The 20,307-nt window shown below is 45.1% G+C and overlaps 1 protein-coding gene across 7 annotated transcripts in view; it reads right to left on the bottom strand.

Moving 5' to 3' along the window:
- Nucleotides 1-20,307, bottom strand: part of LOC126651108 (USP6 N-terminal-like protein) — a 77,905-nt gene that overhangs the window by 21,597 nt on the left and 36,001 nt on the right. For 3 of the 7 annotated variants that reach the window (XM_050336660.1, XM_050336658.1, XM_050336662.1), the window contains 5 exons: nucleotides 9,814-10,105; nucleotides 4,840-4,913; nucleotides 4,226-4,311; nucleotides 3,471-3,510; nucleotides 2,691-2,771 (listed from right to left, as the gene is read on the bottom strand). In XM_050336660.1, coding sequence (XP_050192617.1) covers nucleotides 2,691-2,771; nucleotides 3,471-3,510; nucleotides 4,226-4,311; nucleotides 4,840-4,905 — 273 coding nt within the window. In that variant the 5' untranslated portion in view covers nucleotides 4,906-4,913; nucleotides 9,814-10,105. Of the gene's footprint in view, nucleotides 1-2,690; nucleotides 2,772-3,470; nucleotides 3,511-4,225; nucleotides 4,312-4,839; nucleotides 4,914-5,320; nucleotides 5,443-9,813; nucleotides 10,106-20,307 lie in introns of those variants that run through there. The other 4 variants (XM_050336663.1, XM_050336664.1, XM_050336659.1 and 1 more) reach the window with 2 other exon arrangements.

Here is a 20,307-nt window from a genome sequence, read left to right as displayed (position 1 = left end):
GTGATAATGAGCACAGGGAGCCTCAGGACATCACTTTAATTAAGATAATCCTATTTGTTTCTCATCCTGAAACAGGTTATACCAGAAATTATTTTAGGCATAGTCAGGCCATTCTGGGCTAGGAACTGTAAAAGATCCTCCCCTTTTTTTCACCCTGATTTCCTATCATCTGTGACAGTCACAAGACCCAGACTGCAACCAGCAGCACACAGGAATGCACACTGGCTGCAGGTGAGGGAACAGAAAGCCAAACCTGCTGCTCTCTGGCAATGGCTCATGCCAGGGGTCTGAAAAAGCTGCTTTTTTGCTCACTGATGGGTGGCTGCTTTGGGGTTAGTGCCCTGGACAGGTACAAAACCTCCCCCCTCCTGTGGACATTTCACAACACAGGCACTGAGACAACAACCTAAGCCTCGATCGGGTACTAAGATGCTGCAAAACACAGTGGCCTGCTTGGTTAAGTCCCTCTTCATCAAGCACTCAATATGATCACATGTCTGCCAGCTCCAGCATATGAGCTGGAACTCAAAAGGTTGGTCCTGAAGTCCAGAAAATCCCAGCCTGGAAAATAAGATGGGTTTCTACATCATTCATGCAGTCAAAGTCAGAGCAGCTTCTCTGTGAAACTGCCTGTGGTTCCTGCAACACGACTTTTTCCTTCTAATAAAGCACAGTGTATCAAAATGAACATCAAAGGGAAGATTCCTGTCTTCAGCAAGAGAATTTTTCGAAGATGACATCCTAGTCATTGTTAAAATAACATGGAGTTGCTGTCTTGTGACACTCTGGTTTCTATCATGTCAGCAAAGTGGCAAAGACAAACCTGAAGAAAACGTGCAAGGCAGATGTGTCGGCCTGAGTGCTCAGAGCGGGAACAAAACCAACCCACTCTGCTTTAGAAAAATCAGATCAAGGGCTTGTCACATTTACTTAAGTTAGAAAAGAAAACATAGCCATCTCAAGGGCATGACTGTGATCCCAGCATAAGGTCCTTGAAATGCCACAGCTGAACTGCATCCAGCCACGGCAGCAGGAATATCCGAGCAGCTTCCATGCTCCTGACATGAGAACATGGGGCTGCACATCCAGGTGAAGGGTACAACCTAATTTTACTATTTTTTTAAAAGCACTGCTTTTGTGCCTCTGAAGGTCTGTGTGGCTGCTACAGACCTCCCTGCCTGCACTTGACTTGGCACAAGGCAGCAGGGTGTTAGGCTGGATGGGACTGAAACCAAAGCTCCTTTCTGCTCCAGGGTCACCAGACTGCTCCTTCCCTGCTTGGGGCCAAGCACTGCTTCTCTGTCTGCTGGGAGAGGGGACGGCCATTTCCAGTCCCCCAGCATGAAGACAATGCCATCTCTGTGCCCAAGAGTCATCGACCATTTACAGGCTGTTATAAATAACGTCCTTTATTCTACCACAAGAGCTCTGTGATTTTCTGACCCAAAGACCCTCAAACCCCAGTTGCCGGTCTAACCCTTCACCATCCAGCAGACCTGAGTGACATCAGCCACAGTGTGCTTAACACACCCGCTAATTATTAAAGTAAATCCAAAATAGATGGGGATCACTATTGCTCCATGCCCCTCATGACAGATTCTGTCTGCCCCAATGGCTCACCCAGGGAAGCCAAGGTGTGCTAAAAACACTCTTCATTACACACCCCAAACATCCTCCAGGACCCAAAGGAACTCCCTACACTCTCCTGGAATTCAGGGGTTTACCCACAAGGCCACTAACCAATTAGTGCTAACTTCTAATTAGAAAAAAACAAGCCACAGGAGAGCCTCCAATTTTGCCCATGGAGCAGCACCGATGAACAAAATAATTAGAATCACTCTGAAGTAAACAAAAAGACTAAAAAGTCCCAAGCCCATCTACACCCCATCCCTGCCATAATGAAGATGATTTTGGTTTTGTTTTTTTTTTAAAAAGGACGAGACTACAGCTGGGTGAACTGGACATCCCTCCTGATGGCTGGTTTCTGCTCGACATTATCCCTATAGCTATGCAAATATTCTCATTTGAGATATTTCTCACTGCATAACCCTTTTAGCCAAGCCCAAATTTCTCCCAACGACTCTCAGCCAGAGCTAGAAGCAATCCAGACAAACACCTCACTCCTGCTAAGCATGAAGGCTGTCTCCATCCTTGATTTTCACAGACAGGTGGACCCAAAGCTAACACCTAAGAGGCTTTTCAAAGGCACAGCTAGGAGCAAAATACAAAATCCAGGTGATGTTCTAGACAAATAACTCTTCCTCGAAGGAGAATTACAACAAAGATCAACTGGACCGTATCAGTCACATTTCCCACATCATTCCCAGAAGGTGGAGACACAGAAGCAACCTGTGGTGTGCACTGCCCTCTGCTCTCACAGGGCAGGGACCCAGCTGGACACACAAACATCTCTGCTGTGCTCCTGCTTGCACAGGGAAGCAGAAGTGCAAACACATCAGCAACGTTTAGGAAACCCTTTTTAAAACCATGTAAGTCAGAACAGGACTTTTCCCTCAACTGGTAATCCAGGAATTTCAAGGAAAGGTTTAAAATATTAAAGACCGACAAGTAGAATTAAGCAATGTTCCAATGATCTCTGGTTTCTCTATCAACTTTCTGAAAGCCTGACTCATCATAAGGATGTATCAGACCTGCTCTTCCACACACATGCTCTTTCTTTTCCTCCTTACCTTGTCACTGTTTCTATATTTGCCCCATTTCTTCAGCATCTTAAGCCACTTGTCCACACGTTCAATTTCCTGCTGTTTTTGCTGGTGGAGGGAAGAGAAGACAAATTTAAGAAAAAAAGTCCCAGAAAATACCTCCTGAAAACACAAAATTTCATTCTCTTAGGTTTAAACTTCTATACAAAGACTTCACATTAGAGATGGGAATAATCCACTGCTGCTTGCAGAAACTGGTAATTTCAACCCATGGTCATTAAAAGCAGCATTGGAAGAAATGAAGAGACACACTTGCTTAACATAGAGGAAGTATTTCCAAGAGTAGTATTCCTTGACAGTAAAAATATCTGCAGGTTCAGCTAGCCTCAAACTGTATCACTGTATGAGACTGGCAGAAACGTGATGCTGTTGAGGATCCTAACGGAGGACATGCTCTCATCTCAGGGCAGATGAGGATGGAGATGACCTCTTTCCCCTGCACATGCAGTCCCCTTTTCAAGCCACAGCTGCTGAGCACTGTGCCAAAGCAGAGTGAAAAGCCCAAAATTGCTTGAAAAGGTGCTTTTCAGTGCAGTGTGGAGGAAGAGATGCCTGACTCAGGAAAATAAAAGCTCCAACAGCCAGGCATCGTGCAGAGTTCCCACCTCTGGGCGAACAGCAGTGACCAGTGGGTGCTGACTGCCTGCTTTGCTCTCACTTGCACACTTGTTTCCTCAAAAAACATTCCCTCCCCAGATGGTGTGATAAGGATGCCACATCCATGATGACGGAGCTGGCAGCTCTCACCTTCTCCTCCAAGGCGGTGCGGGTTGGCAGCTCCTGCTCACTGGAAAATCAAGGGGTCACTGGTTACTTTGTGGGCAAGAAACCCCACTACCCAACAGGAGCTCCCGGGGGGTAATCAAGCACTGGACATAACTGGAAATCCCGAGCATACAGCTCCTCTTCAATACACACATTATCAGAAATTAAAAGTGCGGGGAAGAGGAATTTCTGGACAGCAATTGGTTCCAACCCCACTCCTACACACAGAACGCCTACTATTATAGCTTTTGTTCAGATCTGGAACAGAAATAGTTCTTTCAAGCATTCTTCCCAGGCACAGGGCGTGCATCTAATTCATCTGTGCCTTGCTTTGGTTCGGGATTTCCTAAGGGAACCAAAGATGATCAGATATCTTGTCTCATCTCTTCCTGTACCTCCCTGACTCATTAAGTGCAAACACAAGAGCCTCTCCCTCTCTGACAGACCGTGGTCCTTCGTGGAGCCACAGGAGCACCAGACTGCACCTTCTAATGCCAGGCTTGTGATAGGAAACCCTTTCTGAGCCTTGCCTTAGAGCAGATTCAAAGCATCAGTGTTTGAACATGCGCAGCTGAGGAAAGAGCCCCATCTCATCTTTCCTCTTGCATTTGGGATTGATCAAGCCAACCCACAGAGCAGTTTATAGGAAAGATGCTGGGCCTGTCACGCTCGGTGCAGAAGGATGGTCTGCACACACACACAGGCCAGAGGAGACAGGATTGGGCAGGGAGACTTACTGCAGGAATCCAAACCGGTCTGTAACTTTATACAGGGCGAAATCGGCATCTTCCCAGTGGTCAATCGGAGCTCCTTCCTGTCTGCCCTGAAAGCAGAAAGGACATTTGTGAGCTGGTCCCAGCGTCAGGAATGACTTCATCCCATGCCCAGAGCCCATATCCCTCTCTCCCCACAGGCTAAAAGGCACAGAACGAGAAATGCAAAACCTGTGCTAAAGAGACAAAGCCAACACAGGGAAGAGAAAAACGGGCAATTCAGCCTATCCAACATTCCAGGTATGCCTTTGCTACCGGCTGGGAAGGGCTGTACATCAGAGAAACCAAGGCTGTCGGGCACAAGCTGTCCTGATAATAAGGGACCACTGAAGCACTAGAAGCTGAGCACCTTTCAGGATCTGTACTGAGCACACACGCAGGATCCTCAAGAAACTCCAGGGATATAGTGAAAGGGGATGTGCTGGCAGAAGAATGCAGGGAGAGCTGGCATGAAGCCTGATGGCGTGAGGGTTATTGGGGCGATGTCTGCAGGGAAGAAATTCTTATTTAAAGTATTCCTATCTACTAAATAGTTTCAGCCTTAGCCAGCATGTTGGGGAGAGACTTGAGGCTGGTACCTTCTCATACTTGGCAACGATCTCTGCTTTTTCCTGGGCTATTAAAGACTCTATATCCTTCTTCATATCAGAAGCTGTAAGAAAAAAAAACAAAAGGGTGGTGGGGGGGAAAGGAGATACATAAATGTGTAGACACCATGAGAAGTATTTAGAAAAGCACTAATACAAAACACGCTTGCTGAAAACTTTAGCTCCCATCCATATCAAATAGCTAAAATTAGGCTGAGGTTGAAAACCTACTGTACAAAGCATTTGCAGAGCTTGCCTGCACACAGCAGGACTGCCAGTTCCCCACTCCCTGCACGAGGATAACAGCCACACAACCCAACCTGAGCAAGGGGAGGCTAAAGACAGGCTGCTGCAGGCCACATTACCCAAATCTCTGGACCACTGCAGCTCTCTAATGGGTACCAGGAGCCATCCTTTAGGGGGACCTCCCTTTAGGAGGAACATTAAGGATTCTTGTCACAGGACAGCCTACCCCAGCTTCTGGTTGAAGCTGCATCTCAGTAGTGGTGCTTGCCACCAAACAAGCCAGAGCAGCCAAAGGCGTCACACTTGGGATCTTCTGAAGGATGTGATTATTCCTTGAGGGGAAAAGATCTGGGGAAGATATGATGAGCAAAAGCATCAGCACTCTCCAAGGCTCAGCCCACTTCTCCACACCTTCAGACATCTGCAAGAGATTATTTATCTCATCTTAACAGCTCCTTAATGCAACCTGCTTGTTGCCATGTCTTTCAGGCATGGATGGAGACGGCTGGGAGATCCATCTTTCCCTAACTCTTCATTTTGGAAGCAGCCAAGTTGCCAGCACTGCGATAGAAATATTATACCATATGCAATATAATCAGGGCTATCAGGACAGATCTTCAGTGACCTATTATCAGCCAACAGTACAGGCATGGCACTACTTGACACTAATCCACACAGACACTGGAAAAAAGCAAATTCTTCAAATTCGTGACAGGAATGGGTTTATCTTTCCTCATAATTGACTCAACAATCAAAACAGAGCAAGGGTAGAGATATTAAAGTATATTTTGTTCCTTTATTTTTTCCAAGCTGAAGCTCTTACTTCACGCGTGAATTTTGCTCAATACATTTTAATCACACCTTAATTTTTCAAAGTAGCAAGGTTTGAGTAACTGTCTCACAGTGTCACCTAATATATCTGCATCTCCTCCTTCTCCTGTGAAGTTTAACTCAAAGGCAATTTCACTCCCCCACTTCTGACACTGTTTTTTTCATTGTTACGGGGCCAAAAAATTCAAATTATGTCCTTTATGTGCTGCTAAAAATACAAATATTCTACAGGTTACAGGGCAAAAATAAACTGCACATCAAATTAAACGGGAAATTTTTCAAGACATTTACAAAGTGAAAGCTATTCTGAACATCTCTGACCACACTCTGTAATAGAATAATCAAAGGTAGAGCAACCTGGACAGCAGCAAGAACACATATACTTTGGCATCCACCTCTGCAAAAGCCTCTCTGCAGCCAGAAACACCAGACTGGTGCAAACGAGCCAGTTTTGCATCTCATGCCTGGAGTATGCACATTTGCTTTCTCTTTCTACTGTAACAGTACAAAAGCCCAAATTTAAAAAAAAACTTGAAAGCAGAGAAAATGGTTGATGGCAGTGGGAAGGACGGAGATAGCAAGTGGCTGCACCAGCCTCAGCGTCTGATCACAATACTGCTGCTTGGTGGAGTACAGAGACAGTGCTGTGCTCAAGTAGGTGGATTTTCAAAGTACTCTAGAGAGGGAACAGAATACAGCTCAGCTCTGTAATAGCCTATATTGAATATGGATATTGTTTTTATTTCACTCTGCACATACTCAGACTCCAGAGCAGTTTGACACCATGATGCCGTATAGCATTTGCTTGAGGAAAATGACACCTTGTGTACACGGAAACTACTGAGACATTTTATTTTCTGAAGGGTTTGAAGAAACACGTAATTTTTTTCCTTGATATAAACAGGCTCCCTACAAAAAGGAACAGGCTGTTCTTGCCATGCTTCTCCATATACCTATAATATGATTGCATACTTCCTTTTTTTCATTTTGTAACACCACTCAAATTATTTTCTCAAGCCTGACACCCAGTTTTCTCCCGCCAGTACTGTATTTTCCTAGCAAACAGATTTTTTTCTCCATGACAAATACACAAGATGAAGCTTCTATGAACAGGAATAGTAAGAAAATGTGAACACTGCAACAATGGTATTATGTAAATTTACTGGGACATTAGCAACTGAAAGCTCCAAGCCATGCACACTTAAATTCAACTGGGAAACAAAGTTATCAAGTAGTTCCTTTTAAAAAGGACAAGTTGAAAACACCCACAATCTGTCATCTCACAATTACATACTAAAACTTGCAGCTTCCAGTTTACAATTTAAAGAAGTAAAAATTGATCCCAGCAAGAGCAAGCCTAAAGATGCTTAATGAAAATGCATGTTACTACCTACCCGCATTGAACACTATCTAGCCATCAGTAAACCTGAAATAAAATACCAAATTTTTGGATGAAGACAACTTTCCTGAAATTAATTCACCAGCTGGGATCTCAAGCATTGGCAGTGGGAAGAAGGTGTCTGCATCAAAAATCCAAGACTTAGTGTATGTTCTCCATAAAGCAGATTTACTGTTATAACCTTCCCCATATTCTTCCAGTCAAATCTGCCGAGCTCCCATTGCCCCACATGAGGTGGTACCCAGTGGGACCAGCCTGGTTGGGAGCATGGGAGCATCTGCCCATCAGTCACCCAGGCCATTGCTGCAACCCTGCTCGCTGCCCAGACGAAGAACCAAACTTTTCCCATGGCCCAGCAATGACACTGCCCAGGACACACACACATGTCCCCTGTCACCCCCAGTCACAACTCTGTCTCATGCTTATAAATCCAATAGCAATTGCCCTGCCAGTACTTGCTTTTGGAAATGAAAATATCAGTAAAATCTGTTTTTAGGAAGCATAGCATAGCAACATGTTCTCAATCCTGGGCTGGATTTGCAGATATTCTGGAATCCAATTTTTAAATCTTTTGTACTGTAAAACAGCATTTACTCAAGACATTTGAGATTAAGACTATCTGTTTTGGTTATGTGGCAGACGGTCATTGAAAAAGGAGAAATGGTTTTAGGTGAATGTGTGTTCACATTCTGAATGTGCCCATTTACCTTTAAACAGAGAGTGCTGCTAGGAGAAGAAAAAAAAAAGCACATTTTGACACACTGTACTTCATCATCATTCTGTCCTCTATCAGACTGAAACTACTGCTGTGGAATAAAGTAAAAAAAGGTACATACTTACTACAACCACATCCACCACTGCTGAAACTCAACAAGTCACTGTTCCTGTTTCATGTTCTATTTTAAAAGAACATTTTAACACAGCATTTTATGTCTTTAGCCATCTATGTTAAAAGCCTACAATTTTTCCTTTAGGGAACAGTTTTAAAGGAAAGGCTTATGCATCTATGCAAATGAAAATGCTTATGTAACATCTGCTAAGAGGTGAGACCCTCTCACGACTCACACCTGCAGTCTGCACCACTTCCCAGCAAAGCACTGCTTTCACTTCTAAAGCCAGTATTAGTCGTAAGGTGACTCGTGCACTTGCACGCCATGGAATAAACCCGGGCATGCAAAGCAGTACAAGGGGCTAAAAAACCCTATTGTGGTTTTTTTTAAGTGTATGAAATGCACCTCGACACCCTTCAAACCACACAGACTCACGGCTTGGAGCAAACTGCCCATCCTGGTTGCCTGGTAAAATTTACCAGACATAGTCAGCAGCTGCAACCCGAGGGGAGCTGTCATCTTCTCCCACACGCTTAAAGCCTTTCAGAAGCAAAGCTGCGGGGTTACACCACTGCACGTACCTACCAAGCACAGCCAAAATGAGCATGGCTTTGGGACTGCTTCAACTGCATCACTACGGCCCGAGGAAACCTCAGAGCTTCCCAAGATATCCAGGAGGGGCCTTGGGCTGTTGCAGGCAGGAGCTGGCACGCATGGCTGTGTGCCGTGTGCCCCAGAGGTGACAAGAGGACGAGGAAGTGATGGCCACATGCTGCTGACTGCAGGCAGAGCTTCTGCTTCGTGAGAACCAGCCCCCACGCGGAAGTCAAGCTGCTCCTGAGGTCTTGGTACAAGACTGACCAGCATCTCCACCTCCAGTGTTGCTGCTGCTGCAGTACTTTTTTTACTAGAAACCCATTTCTGCTGATCCCCATCTGCAGCCCCTCTCTCACTAACAAACCCAGACTGCAAACATCCTGGCCAGGCACCAGCTTCCAAACAACACATCACTGCTCTGTGCATCACCAACCTTAGCCCAAACCTAGCTCATGCTTAAAATCCCATCACTGGAACGGAAATCAAGACCTGCATCCACAAAGTGAATTATGACTTCAGGAATGAAATTACTACCAAGCAGGATGAACCAAGATACAGGACATCCTGTTTGTATGTTTATTTCCTTGACTACAGTCCAAGAGCACACAAGCTTTTTTGTTTGTTTGAAGAGCATAAGGAGCACCACCTGAATTGCAGGGAGGTTTATGTTTTAACTGTCTTGGGGTCTTTGAAAATGACTGCACATAGATCACTTTAGATGAATCACAGATGTGTTACAGAAAATTCGAATGAGGTCCTGTCCTAGTAAACTTGCACTGTATCTGAAACTGCACAGGACGCTGTGCTGCATAAAAACATGGTCACCTCCTACAGTAGAGATACTGAACACCCAAGGAGAACTGCAACTCACTTTGATGCCATCAGCAATATCCCAACAAACCAGGGGATTCAGCATCACTGCAGATGAGATCCTGCTAATTTATTAGCATGTGTACCCACAGCACACAATGGCTCTCAGGGTGATTCTCATCTGCTCCAAAGCTGCTTTGTGAGTTCAGAAAAGACAGGATGAAAACACAGCCCAGCTCCAAGCTCCCTTACCTGAGCCTTGTATCAGGTGCCGAGATGCATCAGCTCAGCTGGAGTTGTCCACTCCCCTGCGGGCATCTACCTGGCAGGAGCCATCTGTCCCTGTTGTGGGGTGGTGAGGACCCCCAGCTGCCACAGTGCACTGGTCAAACGCCCTCTGGCTCACTCGTGCTGCCCCAGCTCTGTGCAGCGGCTCTCCTCCACCCTCCGCTTCTCTGGCATGTGAGAACTCACTGTACGTGGCTGGGAGAAAAGGCAAGGCAGGAGGCAATCCACACGTGTGCTCTCTTGTCCCCCAGGCTCACTGCAAAGGAAATAAGTTGGTAAGCTTTGCAGTTCTGGCATGATGAAGGCCCGGTCCTTTACCAGAACAGGGGTCTTTCCACAAGGAGGAAAAAGCAGGTCCCATTGGAGCAGGCAGCAAGGCAGCATCTGAGCCTGTTGGGGAGGGAACAGGCTGTAACAACAAGGGACCCAATGGCAGAAGGTAAACTGTGCTCATCCACATCGAAAAAAAACCCCTGGTGTGGTTTTTCTGGCCTGGTTGAGTGCCAAGGGATATAGGGGCTTCCCCCGCAGGTCTGAGAACCCAGCACACCTTTGTACCAGCAGGCACATTGTACCAGCAACTCAGCAAGCAGAATATACCCCCTGCCTAAGTCCAAGGCACAGCATTACCCCCAACTTCAGCTGATCTAAGAGCATGTTACCACCAAGAAGGGCTGCAATGGAGGGTCCAGGCCATTCCTGAGGACTTTGGTCAGGTTAAGACCGTTAATACAACAGCACTGACTTGCATGGCAGAAGAGCTGGCACTGGCCGTGCCACCTCCCAGCCCTTGCAGCTCCTACCTGATACATCCAAACAGCTAACACAGTTCAAAGGGCACCAGAGCCCAACACATAGCTATTGTTTATAAAAAAACCTAAGGTTTTAGTTCTCACTTTCAGCAATTCGGAGAAGCAAAGCACTGGTTTCACACGTGTGAACTCAAGACATCACCCCAAAGCACAATGCCCTGTTTGCAACCAGCAAGCATGGGGAGAGGAAGCACAGCTCACTGTCATGAGCAGCCACTTCAGTAACACCACCTCTTCTCCAATTCCCCACACAAGCACCTGTGAATGAAGCTATCCCCACATTCCTGGGCGGTCCTGTGCTGAATTTCCCTGCTGTCACCCCTCCAGCACCCAGGCACAACAACTTGGAGACCCCAAAGTGCAGAAGACCTTGCACTCTTTCAGAGGCAGCCACCTTTATAAACAAATAACCCATAACACAGATTACATTTTATGTAAATGATCACTGAGTAGGTTATAATGTGGCTTACACACTTTATAATGCAGATTACACACATTTCCCTCTATTCTCCCAATTTGCATTAAGTTGTTACGGTACAATGGCAAGCTGTGGTCACAATGATAATAATACTTTGTCACTAGACTATGGAAGTATCAAGAAACCCAAATATGTTGGCCAAGTCTTCTAGTTATAGAAATAACTAAAACCATGTAAGATTGCAATTACATGCCATCCCATCCACTCATCACAACCAGTGTGATGGTAGCACTGACAGTAAATAAAATCTCAACCCTGTCTCCACCATCTTTCTTCCTGTGCTCCCAGTACTTACGTCTCGCTCTCATTCTCCCACACATTTTTGGTGCTGTGCCTTGATCGGTCAGCTTAAGATCTTCTGCTCAAGGATGGAGATGGGAGGAGAGAAGCAAGAGGGCTGATACATGGATCTGCTCTCCTCCCTGCTTACGCTGGGTAAGCCCAGGCTTAGTGCTTCTGCACAGTTCAGCTGTTGCAATGTCAGAAGATGCAGCTTTAGATGTAAGCTAAACCCTCCGAGCAGAGCAGTGAGTCTATAAGCAATTCTTTGTCAGCTTCTATTTTTAGACCTCATAGGGAATAAAAGAGCATCCAAACACTTTTTAAGCTCTTTCTAACATGAACTCATCTTCTACAGAAAACAACAGCAAAGAAAGCCAAACAGAAGACCGCACAAAAATCTCAAGATGCATGAATTATTTTTTTTAAGCATCACTATTTAAATATTTTTTCATTTTAAAAAAGAAGTAAACTGAAGAATGCAAAAGTCCACATGCTGCTTTGGGAATTGAAGATTAATTTTCTCTCTGCATTCCCTCCTTCTTCCATTCCAGTGGTTATAAAAAGGCCAAAAAAAAGCCAGAGGGAAAACAAACAAAAAAAAAAATCCTCTTTTTTTCGGGTGATGCACTGACCTGGAAAGGAACTATATAAACACAGTGCTTAGGAACTGGCTTCTTCTGTTTGCTTAAGACTGTAAGAACAGTTTACTTCTCTTTAACTATAAACTAAAGGATGCTACAATGATGGTTATTCTCCATCGGACATGCATTCCTCTTAAAATACTGTGTTTTATTCCTTTCAGTAAACGTAGCAACACCAAGGGACACAATACTTTTCCTTTTTACCATCCCCACTGTCATTCTTCCCTCCAGCTATACTTGGCAATTTTGGGTAAGCTAAAGGCTCCTCTTGCATCTTCTTTTGCTATTTAAAACTTTTCCTGGTTTTGGCTTGGCAGGCACTGTCAGCTAGAGGCCACCCACACCTAACACGTGTCCGAAGCAGCAGGGTGAGGACACGCGTCCTGCCTGATACCCAAGATGTCACCCTGGGCACGGTGGAGCTCACGATGGTCCCTAGCCAAATCCCAAGGAACAAGGATGAAAACATAAGCTGTGATGCTGCCAGCAGCCTGTGTGCTCTTTGGCACAGACAGGCGGCACCTTTTTTGAAACACAAATGTACAAAATGTACCATTATATAAAGTCACTGGGACAGCTGATGAAATAAAGGAGTAGGAAGTTAAAAATCCACTAACAAGATGCAGCTTCTCCATGAAAAACTTGTCCAAAATAACTATTGAGGGGAATGACTTATAGATATCTGAGTTAAAGTGAGACTTAGGCTCCTATACTGACCACGTGGGTCTTGCACTACTCGCCAGAGCCCCTGGCTGCACCTCATTTTTAGGAGGGGAGGCAGCTTCTGCCATTAGGCTGACCCAGACTAATGCCCAGCCCCTAGGAAAATATGTGTTTAAATTACATTCTCCGAGTACCACCCTCATTCCTTCAATCATTTTAACGAGTTTAATCAGCTCACACTGCCTCCAAATACAGAACCTTCGCAGTAAATTGTTTGTATTTGGCAGCCTCTGCAGAGGACACTCCCAGACCATTTTGCTGGCTGTCCCCTGGACTTGCATTACCTTCCAACAGCATCTCTGGATGTTAATGGGTGAACTTCTGTTAACTTTTTTCTACCAAAGCCCCATGCAAGCATATCCAGCAATAGAAAACTTCAGAGAAATAAGAAGTATTTGATCCAACACTGGAAATGACTGAGAAAATGACTCCCAAAACTTTTTTACAGCCTTGAACTACATGCAAGACAGCATTAAGATACACAACTTTTTAGTTATAACATAATCTTTCCCTTCCCTTTTGCTTGTTGATAACCCCTAAAATCACCCCTGTTTAAGGGACACAGGAATTTTTGCTCTTTTTTTTTTTTTTTTTTTGTGCAAAACCAACATTTTATTAAACAAGAAAATGTAATCATAGAATCACGGGTTGGAAGTGACTTTAAAGATCATGTTGTTACAATGCCCCTGCCATGGGCAGGGATGCCATTCACTAAAACAGGTTGCTCAGGGCCCCAGCCAGCCAGGCTTTGAACACTTCCAGGCATGGGATATCCCAGAACTTCTCTGAGCAACCTATTCCAGTGTCTCACCACTCCCTGACCAGAGAATTTCTTCCTAACATTTAATTCTCTTAGAATTGTTGAGTACCTCAGCCTCCTCCATACCTCTTGTTACCAGTTCTCCCTTCCCATAATGGTTGTCTTGCCTTGGAGGAAATTTTTCACAGAAGTCCTCCCCTCTTCTCTTAGTGGAAAACATGTTTATAAAATCCAAGCAGAGGTGAAGACTTAAGGCACAAGGTAATACTTCAGTTTATGGAATGGTCATGTAGGACACTCTGTTAAAAGCAGCTTGCCAGCTTACAAGTCAATATAAAAATAACTTCAAGATTCTTGGGTTCTTTTAATAGTGTTGAAATCAACACCTATGTCATTTGGTTAGGACTCCAAAATACATCTTACAATTCACAGTGTGTTAGGCTGTTACTACTTTACCGTGGTCAGTGTAAAACTGGACCTGCCACTGGAGCTGAAAGACAGACCAGCAACTTCCCAGCCAGGGAAAATTAAATGGTACCGATGTTTTGAAGTAAGCCATATTACTGCAGTAACAGCTTCTCTACTGAAGTTATCAGTTCAATGAATTGATGCTCAGAGGCTTGCTGAAAACACAGCTGGGTAGGTTGGTGTTGGGTGCTGGTAAGAGTTAAGTGTGGAAGAAGATGCAAATTTCCCAGTCCCTGGCAAAGCCCCAACACTGGTAGCAGACAGCTCGTGAGGTGCCATGCCAGGCAGCAACAAGGGCTAAGCAGCATCAGCTCCCTACCATCAGCACAGCCAAACCAGTGCTCATGAAACTGCGGCCTGACCCACCCCCAACCAACCACAACCCCATGCAAGCGTGGCACACATCTCCCTGTGACTGCAGCTGGGAGTGCCTGGTCCCAGAGCAATGCCTTGCAGGTCCCCCATGCAGGAATGTAAACAGCTGGTGCCTCTACATGTGAGCTTGGGGAATAAAATGAGTCTTATCTCCTCCTCCACCAGCCCCCTGTTCACCCCAAAGACCTCGACACCACTTTTTTTGCTTGTGAACACACCCTCAGCACTTGGGGAATTTCCTAATTAGCTAAACACCACTCCGCAGGCTTGGCAAGGATCGATGACATCACCACACTGCCATCCCACAGGCTTTAACACAATGGCAAGGCTTTCCCCAACCCTTGGCAGCAAGGTCAAGGCCCTGGCATGTACACCTCCATCAGGGAGGTGGCAGAACACTGCCACACTTCATGGCATGTACCACCATGTAACAGTGAATACCACCAGCATCCCTAGGGCACCTCAAATCAGTGTGAACCACAAATTCAGGTTTTTCAACTCAGTGTCTTCCTCACCCCTGGTTTGGAAACCACCTGTGATTTTGTGATCACCATAAGGAGGCATAAATTCAGCTTTCTTTATGAGGGGAGAACACTATGCCTGAGCACATTACCTGGCTTAATCCTTATTTAACACCATAAAGGACTCAGAGGCGCAAATGCAGCACAATGAATGCCCTGAGCCAGCTCCCTGTTTGGAATCCAGCTCCATATGGTGCATGGAGAGCCCCAAGCAGGACCAGTGTGAACCTGCATCTGCAGGTGCCTGCCACCATGAGGCCCAGGACCCAAGGGGATCTAACACCGAGAGAGCCAGGTGACACAGGCAGACATCAAACCAGATGCCATATTTGCATTTCTAGATTTTTCAGAGGCATTCAGCACCTTTGATCAAACATACTTGCGAAAAGCAATGTGAGGAACTTCAGAAAAACCCATGCTCAGAATCACAGTGGATCTATTACCTACATTTACTGTTTTGCACGTCCTCAGCATTTCTGATGTGCATAATGGACAGCAATGGAAGTGGAATAAAAGCAAGTCAAAAGGGACACAGCAGGCTCAAGTCTACTAATGGAAATGATTGAGAAGGGTTTCTCCAGTGAAAGCTGGACCTTGCTTTGCAATGAGATCAAAAGCAGAGGGAGACCTTAAGTACATGAGAGCTTGTGACAGTGATATAAAGACAAGCATTTGGTATGATGGAGAGCCATGTAAGGCCATCCAGAAAAGCAGCAGGAAATTATGTTCTCTCCAGGAAAAAACAAACACAACTCAAGTGTCACCTACATTTTAAGATGCAGTCTTAGCCGAAGACATGCTCAGCTAAAGAAAAAGAACCCAAAACTATTCTGAACTTGAAAGATACATTTGTCTTAAAAATGTTTTAATGTTCACCCAACAAAGCAACAACTAGACAGTTCACTTAGAAACACAAAATTTCAGTTAACTGCTACAAAAGGCACTTGCAAGCAGAATGATGATTTCCTCAGCAGCTTGGGAAATGAATCTTCCTGTTCAAAGATCAAAATCTGGGAGAGCTGAATGCATCCTACTAAAGGACAGCTGAACTCTTCACTGTGTAAAAAAGCTTGGAAAAGGGAAGTTGACAATAAACAAGCCTCTGAGGGCGGTGGAGTGCCTTTTTATAGGAAAGGCACTTTTTTTCCTAACATTAAGAGTGGGTCCAACACAAAGAATAAGATCCCTGCTTGAGTAAGAACATGCCTGCATGCCTTAAGGTAAAACTTCAAAATTGAATAGCAATTGTAGGGGAGCTTTTTGCATTGGTTTTTTTTTTACGCAACCTCAAGTCTTTCAGTAGGAAGAATCTTTCCACAGAACAGAGATCAGAGCTGGTTCACTCTGTATCATCACTGTCAGTTGAGTAGAGAAGGCTCTCTTGAGTCCTCCCTTTAATTTAAAGCACAGTTGCTTCAGTTTTGTCCTGACTACAAACCAATGAGTTCATCTCCCCAGCTCCCATTTGCCATGTAAGCCTGGACCTGCATTCCTGTTTTGGCTCACTGGTCACAGAACTTCTTTAGCATCTGCTTCACACAGGTGCACAGCTGCAGCAAAACAAAAGCTCTGCCTTTCCCACCAATTCCATGTGGCCTCTCCTTATGGATATCTCCTCTCCTATGACCCACTAGATGAGTGTGTGCACTAAATCTCTTTTGCAGCAGTAAAGCCTGTGCTGTCCTAGAGCTATTACATGTTTCTCCCACTTCCTTCCATTGACTGCAAACAAAAGCTTGCACTGTTGCTCACCGTTATCAGAAAGTATTTGCTTTCCCAGACTGTTTCTGCCCTCCCTGTTTTGGAAGGGTTTTCAGCAGAGTAACAGGCTCACTCCCAACAATAAGCAGCAGGGGGTGATTTGAGACAGAGGTCCTTCAGAGCCCACCCAGGAAATCCAGCCTGGACCCATGCACAGCCTGGTCCTGCCCTTCCCAACCCTGCTGGGGACTGCACACTCCAGTACACGCTCCATCACTTTATACGTCCTGCAGAGGAGACAATGCTCCAGCAGCATGGCTTGAAGAGAAAGGGTCTATTCTGCGCCACCGACCTGGCTTCAAATGGCTGCCTGTGTTTTCCAGCTGCAAACCATCTCCAGAAGATACTCTGTCCCCCCTGAGTATCTGTTGTATTATACTCCAAGTACGACACTCTGAGAATCTGCCCTTCTCACCACACGCTGCACTTCCTTCCTGCCAGATCTCTTATCACCATGTTTCATCCCCAAATCACCCAAACGAAGCTTCCACTCTTGCTGATGTTGTTCCTTTACTCAGCAACCAAGGGAAACACTCTCACACCAGGCATTAAGCCTATGGCATTTCTGCTAAGTGAGTGATGATAAAGAATTAAACACAAGTGTCAGATGGAAACAGGGTGCCAAGCTTACCAAAAAAAGCAATACTTAGTCACCTTTTATTTTTAATTTAGTCTTTTTTTAAGCAGCCAGAGTATCAAATGTCAGGTCCTACATCTAAGAAGGGCACCAAAAGTTTAAGTATTATTCAAGATATGAAACGTTCAACTATGGTACCCCAAGCTGATATCTTGCAGACTCCTGACTGAAATCTGACCATGACAGACATTGCTAAGCCCAAACAGCTTTCATATACATGCAGGGATTCCCTGCAACGAAAGCATTACCCAGATAACCACTTTATGCCCCAAAATAAACACAAGGGAAAACGTAGAGTCATGGACAACAGGCTCCTGCAGGAGCTCAGCACCAGCCTTCCACTCTTTCCTGATGTAAGATCCCAGGAGGTCTCATTCAGAAAGCTCAGGTTTTAACTCTGGCCATCACTTTGGCATAAAGCCACTTCAGCAAGTTTCTAATGTTGAATGATCCATAACCAACCCCTTTCAAGCAAAATCCCCTTTACTGGGGCAAGTCCTGCCCGGCCCTGGAGCAGCGTGGGGTTTGCAAACACCCCCACAAGCCCACCATCCACAGCCAGCGGCTGCAGGATGTGGGTTCAGTTTTTTGGGGAGCTGCAATCCTGTTTGTTTTTTTTTTTTTACTCAGGGTTGAACCAGTGACCACATGCAGTGTCAACACCTTCAATAGGTCGGTCTGTCACTTCTGACAGTGCCTGTGGTCATTAGAAAGGCACCACAGCATGAAAGGATTTGCTGGAAAGCAAAACAGCCTCAGTTCAGGGACTCTTTCCTTAATTTCATTTCATTTATTGACAATTAGCAGAAACCACTGACAACTGATCTGGATTTTGAAAAATAAAATAAATAGAAACAAGTAAACAACGACTTAAAACACCTTCCTTGTCCCTTTCCCAGGCTCAGCCTAAGCCAAACACCTCTCCAGCCCCACCACCGGGTTCAACTTCCCTGATGCCCACTGTGATGGAGCAGCACACCACAGATGCAGTGCAGACACCTCTTGCCCATCTTACTCCTGCTCACTTGCCCTCACATCACGTGTCCTTATTATTTACACTCAGCTTAATTGTTTTCCTTCCACAGTGCCATCAGAGGCAAGCTCGGGGAAACACCTAACTGTGCTGTTCACTCTGGAAAGCCAGATCATCTCCACCAAGAGATAGACAGCATCAGCAACCCATCCTGAAAACACTACTCCTCTCCTCCTTTTCATACCACCTCTCTTTGAGAAGCTTTTTCACAGCCTCTTTGATGTTCACAAAAGCCCAGGACCAGCTTCTTTGACTCTCAGGATCTGTGCTGGCTTTTCAGTCTATCAACAACAGGCCAGGAGAAGCCCAGCAGACTGTGGACTCATGATGACCTGCAGGTTTTACACGGAAATTTATTGGCTCTCTTATCTCAGGGACAACATCTGCAGGTAAATCCCAAGAGCTCCCAGACAGTCAGCCACAGCCCAAACCACAAAGACCTGAAATTTAAACTGCCATTCCTTACACCTGCCCTCCCATGAGATTCCTGGACTACAGCCTCTCCATCAGCACATCATTCCTCTGTCCAAGCTTTCCCCTTTCAACTACAAAATCTTGTCCCAATTCACTTTTTTGATGTTGTTTTCAACTGCTTTCAAGAAGCAGGCAGTGTCAATCTCACAGCTGCCCACAGGTCAGAGGAAAAGCTGAAGCTTTTCCCTCTCACCTGGGAAAGGTCTCTCACAAGATGCACCCAACTCCAACACTGCACCCTTTTAGGCACCAAAATCGAACAGAAAACAGATTTCAATAGTTCTACTGCTTCTCCTCTTCTCCTTCTTCTTCTCCCCCTATCTTTCTCTGGAAAATCTTCTGGAACTACCAAAACTCTAAAGAAAGTGTTAAAGAAATGTATTATTAGCAGAAGGTCAGAAAACAACTTGAGAATAGCTGCAGCTAAAAATACCCAATCCCCACACCCCTTCTTTAGAGAAAACATTATCAGATGTCACTTCCCAATGGTAAAAACATATTTGTTTGTTTTTTAATTAAGGTTATATTTTGAACACTGGATTTTTTTGCCAGGGAACACAGCAAGAGACCTCAGGAAAAGACCTTGTTTGCTTCCTCAAAGATCCCACTTTTCTGTGCTACCTCAAGGCAAGATACTGTCAGAAACTGGCACCTGCAAATCCGTATTTTCTTCTATCACCACCTAACTTTGCAAAATAACTTTCTAAAGAGAACAAAGTATTTTGGCCACACATACCAAGTTGCAAAGTATTTGTGCAATATGGATTTATTTTTGGTTTTTTAATACTTCAGAGTACAGAGGTGGTGAGTGTGGGAAGGAGAAAACATCAACAAAGAGAGCAGCAGTACAGAGCAAGTAATCAGCACAGGGCTGGAAAATGCCTCTCATCTGACCCAGAAACTAGGTATGACTGGAAAATCTGTGTTATATACAGACAGAAGTGGTTAGTGTGCTGCCCAAAAACTCCCAGCTCTAAAGGGCAATAGCCATGATGTACAGCAACCTTATGGCTTCCTTCAACAGCAGTATGAGCAGAATTAAGGAAGGTCAATTAAATGCCCCCCAGCAGAGACTTTTGTACCTTTCCATTGATTAAATAAGCTCTGGTCAATTGATCATATAGAAAAACACCCAGGAATTACTGCAGGTAGGTAAGGAAATGCCTGTGACAACATTTTAACAAACTAAGCATGTACAAGGGGAAGCTCAGCACACCACAGCACGCCTTTTCCTCCAAAGATGTAGATGAAATCCACATAACTTCTCCAAGAATATCTTCTCCAGAAGGTACAGAAACCTTGCCCAGGTGGCCACCTCTTGCCCTGTTGCCCCCTTCCCTCCACCATAAAATAAGCAGTACATCTCATACATGCCCACTCCCACTTCTTTGTGCCTGTCCATGTAGGCATTCGCACCTTTAGTCCACCTGCTTTCCTGTCAAAGTTATTTGAAACTGGCCTGATGCAAAACTTAGTGGCATCGAAGTGACTGA

This window comes from Myiozetetes cayanensis, unplaced genomic scaffold (assembly GCF_022539395.1).
Source record: "Myiozetetes cayanensis isolate MyiCay16 unplaced genomic scaffold, myiCay2020 scf6-25, whole genome shotgun sequence".
In the NCBI taxonomy this organism is placed as follows: domain Eukaryota; kingdom Metazoa; phylum Chordata; class Aves; order Passeriformes; family Tyrannidae; genus Myiozetetes; species Myiozetetes cayanensis.
Note: the sequence above shows the minus strand (reverse complement) of the source record. Positions and strands in the feature narration are given on the sequence as shown.